The sequence below is a fragment of the Atta cephalotes genome (assembly GCF_000143395.1).
Source record: "Atta cephalotes unplaced genomic scaffold scaffold00008, whole genome shotgun sequence".
Classification (NCBI taxonomy): domain Eukaryota; kingdom Metazoa; phylum Arthropoda; class Insecta; order Hymenoptera; family Formicidae; genus Atta; species Atta cephalotes.
The window spans coordinates 5,833,439-5,838,428 of NW_012130072.1; the positions used below are offsets into that span (position 1 = coordinate 5,833,439).

Below are 4,990 nucleotides of genomic sequence, written 5' to 3' on the forward strand. Positions count from 1 at the left end.
ATATATATATATATATATATATATATATATATATACACACACATATATATATCAAAGTATTTAAAATGATCTTTCGTAAATGATCGTCATCATTCATCACGAATGATTTTGGAAAGAAACAGCGTTGCCAATTGTTTACGCATGCGCCATTGTGATGTTCTAAAATGGCAACGTGGTCACAACGGTGTGGCCTTGTTGCGGCCTCAACGTTTCCTTCTCATAGTATCATGATATCATGAAATGACGAATGTACAGTGTCCAGAGGATCTGGAGTAACAAAAATTTGTGCAACGCGACTTAACATCATATTGCGATTTTTTCTTATAAACAATTTTTTTCCATCGTAGAAGTCACCCTTTGATTGTGATAGACTATATAATTTGCCTTCTGCATTGCATCCGTCTTCATGCCACGTTTCTGCTGAATATCGAAAAATTATTCATTATTTTAATTAAGCAGGTAACAAAACGGAGTATATTCATTCTTTTTGGAGCATTCTGAGTGATTCGGAGCAGGCAACTCTGCTCCGAAATGTTCCATAAAGGAAATATATACTTTTCAGTTTATTTTTCAATATTCAACTCAATGTATAGTTTTTAATCTTCTGATAATTAAAAAATATGAATATATTTTTGTGTATTATGATAATCAATATGTAATATTTTGAATAAGAATGTAAACGAAAGAGATTCTTGACGTTGCTAAATGATTGGGGTAAATGAAATCCAAATGTACAATGGAAAAATTTGTGTATGTTAAATTTAATACATTTTACGTATCTTAAAAGGTATATTCAAATTTTTATGTTAATTCAAGATGAATATATTAGAAAGTAACACAATTATTATGTAAAAATTAACACAAAAATATTGTATAATACTTTAATAAACTTGGAAATAAATTATGGAATCATATTTCTTCAGTAAATTTATTTTTTATTTGTTAAATTAGAACGTACATTTATCTTTTATTCATTTATCTTGGAATTTATGTTTTGAAACTATGCTATTTTTATATTATTTATATTATGTTATTTTATAACACTAGGAACCGTTAAATATCAATTTCACAAAATACATATTTAAATAACAAAATCACATTATATCAAGTTAATGCTTGTTAAAAACTTAACACAAATATTTTAATAAAGAATTTTAACACAAGTACAAAATGTTTTTTGCGTGAATAACATTTTTGAGCTATCGATGATTTAATTTTAATTAATTTTGACACATATTGAAAAAAGATAGCAGATATATTTTTATCAACTTCCGGACATTTATATCGTTTAGATAATGAAATTTTAGAGATATCTTGTGACGAAGATAAAAGAAACTTTTTTTGAAGCTTGGAATTTTGTTAGACTGAGAATGGCATTATAAAGTTTGTATAATGTAATTTTTATTTTAGGTTTATACGGAGTATTGTCTTATTTATATATACTTTATCTAATTTAATATTGTGTTGTAAAAGAATTGTTTAGCACAAATTATTTTATGTGATTAATTTTTGAGATAATGCTTTAATGTGAAAATAAGTGTTTATAAACATTTCTATTATTATCTATTGTTTTTATCAAAACATACATTTCTATTATTATCTTTTATTCTTATCAAAACATGTGTCAAGATTAATTTATTTATAAATATGATTTGAAACTATAGAGCCATGTAATTTTATTTATTTGTATTTTTAATATTATATAATAAATTATTATAATAAAAATTATTATTATATTAAAAAAGTAGTATATTTATCATTTAATTACGTAATCATTGTAAAGAAGAAAAGGATAAATTCTCTCTGGAAAAGTTATTTACTTCTTTTTGCTTCATTTTATTTTTAATTAGATAAATTAAAAATAAGTAATCTGTCATTCTATATATTCTTTTTTTCATTTAAAAATTGATTAGATTTTTAATGATAATATTTTAGAATCATGATTTTGTTTATGTACAACTTCAAATATAATTATAATGAGTTTATCAACTAATATTACAGTCAATCCAAGAATGACAAGAATACGGAGAATCTGCTGCATTGGAGCCGGTTATGTGGGTGGACCCACCTGCAGTGTTATTGCACTGAAGTGCCCGGAAATTCAAGTGACCGTCGTTGATAAGAGCAAGGAAAGAATTGCGCAATGGAATTCACAAAAGTTACCAATATACGAGCCAGGCTTGGATGAAGTAGTGGGAAAATGTCGTGGAAAGAATTTGTTCTTCTCCACTGATATTAATACGGCGATTAAGGAGGCTGATCTGATATTCATTTCGGTAAACACGCCGACGAAGACCTTCGGCAATGGCAAGGGAAGAGCAGCTGACTTGAAATATGTGGAAAGTGCAGCCAGGATGATCGCGCAAGTTGCAACAGGAGATAAGATTGTCGTGGAAAAAAGTACCGTACCGGTAAGAGCAGCCGAGAGTATTATGAATATTCTCCGCGCCAATCACAAGCCAGGTGTTTCTTATCAGGTAAGATAATTAGCTATTTCTCACAATTAATTTAAATATAAAAACGCGAGAATTCTTGTAATAGTTGTCTTCTCTAGAATTATTTTCCATGATCTCTTATTTTCCATATCTCTTTTAATATATTTACTTTTAATTCATTTAAATATTCTTGACATTACAAATATTCTTAACGTTGCATAGAAATTGTAAAATATAAAGTTGCAATTTTGAAATTAATACATTCAATACGACACATGTGCAATGTTGTATTAAGTGTATTGATCAATTTTATTAATTTATTTTTGCGTTTTTGCTATTTGTAATTGACAGATTGTCAAATCATCAATCGTATAATTTAATAGTTACTTAAATTAATGTCGTTCAGTTAAGATAAGCTCTCGCTTCATACTGCATGATTATTCACAATCTTTTGTTCAAGCGCACGTTTGTTATTATTATCGCATATTGTAATAATCAATTTGCACTTTCGTTGAGGTTTGTCTTTTTTAGTCGAATATTAATAGATAATTGCTTTTTAGATTCTTTCGAATCCGGAATTTTTAGCCGAAGGAACTGCTATAGAAGATCTGGTAAACGCGGATCGAGTACTGATTGGCGGAGAAAATTCGCCAGAAGGGCAGGCGGCTATCGAGGAATTATGTCAAATTTATGAACATTGGATTCCAAGAGAAAAAATTTTAACGACTAACACATGGAGTTCAGAACTGTCGAAACTGGTGAGTAATGGAATATCTCATATTTTTCTCATTCTTATAGTAATAACAGTGCCGTTATATAAATAAACTGTGTAAATCTCATTGCATTGTATCATAACATACTATCTATAAGTGTAAATAAATTATACATTATGTGACTTAAGTTTAATACAACGAAAATAGCAGTTCTAAATGTTTTTATCAATTTACTAATAAAAATGAACAATGGAGAAAAATAATTTTAATGATTGTCAGGTATTCAGGAAACTATGATTTCATCATATTTGTAGTATTGTTCAAGTATTGACTCATGAACATTTTTATTTTAACCGCCATACGTGCTATGTTAGGCACACGCCTGTATATAAATATTTAAATGGTGTATTACAACTTACAAATGAAATTCAATTTAAATAATCTCATGTATAACAATAATATTCATTTATAGGCTGCGAACGCTTTCCTCGCTCAGCGTATCTCTAGCATTAATTCCTTGTCAGCAGTGTGCGAAGCTACAGGTGCCGATGTGTCCGAGGTCGCTCGAGCAATCGGACTTGATTCTCGAATCGGTTCCAAGTTCCTTAGCGCGTCGGTTGGTTTCGGCGGCTCATGTTTTCAAAAAGACATTCTAAATTTAGTATATATTTGCGAATGTTTAAATTTGCCCGAGGTAGCGGCATATTGGCAACAGGTGATTGATATGAATGAATATCAGAAGTCCAGATTTTCCGCAAAGGTCATAGAATCTCTTTTTAACACCGTGACAGACAAGAGGATCGCTATGCTGGGTTTTGCCTTCAAGAAAGATACAGGAGATACGCGTGAATCACCAGCGATTCATGTCGCCAAGACGTTGTTAGATGAAGGCGCCGTTCTTCACATTTACGATCCCAAAGTCAGTTCTTTCTCTTTTCTACAAGAAGAAGTGAAGATCTATCAGACTTAATAACAGATTCTTTAAATTTCACTATAGTTTATCAGTTTAAATTGCCTTTATTAATTTTTTGTTTCGTATTTTATTATAATTTCGATATAAATTAAATTTCAAAGATCTTTTTCTTCAAAGAACTTATTTTAAATTAAAAAACTAGACTTTATTAAAATATGTAATTTAAAAATTTTTAAATTTAATATGTAATTATATTTTTTATATATACTTTATTTACAGAAATATTAAATTTCCTGTATTCAACATTACAATAGAAAAAATTGCAATTTAAGTTTTTGAAAAAGTTGATATAGAGAATTTATCAGAGAATTGATAAAAAGAGAGTTAATAAAAAATACACAAATATAATTATTCTGCATTAAAATTATATTACAAAGGAATCATCAATAAATTTTGTATCCTATACTTTTTATATTATTGTATTCTTAGACCAGATAATGATTTTTATTCAATATATAAAAATTAAAAAGCATTTTAATAAAAATTCAGTAATAGACTAAGTATACAGTTCTTGTACATATGTCTACTTCACAGGTTGAGGAAACTCAGATTATTCAGGACTTGACTCATCCAAGCATAACGAGCGATCCTAAAGATATAAAAAGTAGAATCAGTATTTATAAAGATGCTTATAGCGCCACGAAGAATACTCACGCTATAGTTTTATGTACCGAATGGGATGAATTTATCGTAAGTAAGAAAAGAGAGTATTGTCTAGATAATAAAAATGGCTTCATCCTTAACGCTGTCTAATTTTTTTATGCAATTATATGTTTAATATTACACACACACACACACACACACACACACACACACACACACACACACACACACACACACACACACACACACACACACACACACACACA

General features: G+C 28.8%; 1 protein-coding gene across 1 annotated transcript in view; it reads left to right on the forward strand.

The window, feature by feature from the left end:
* The first annotated feature begins 2,012 nt into the window (after positions 1–2,012).
* The window catches only part of LOC105627279 (UDP-glucose 6-dehydrogenase), a 4,625-nt gene continuing 1,647 nt past the window's right edge, over positions 2,013–4,990 (forward strand). Inside the window, exons 1-4 of the mRNA XM_012208565.1 lie at positions 2,013–2,477; positions 2,996–3,193; positions 3,621–4,067; positions 4,656–4,811. Of these exons, the coding sequence (XP_012063955.1) occupies positions 2,013–2,477; positions 2,996–3,193; positions 3,621–4,067; positions 4,656–4,811 (1,266 nt within the window). The remainder of the gene's footprint in view (positions 2,478–2,995; positions 3,194–3,620; positions 4,068–4,655; positions 4,812–4,990) is intronic.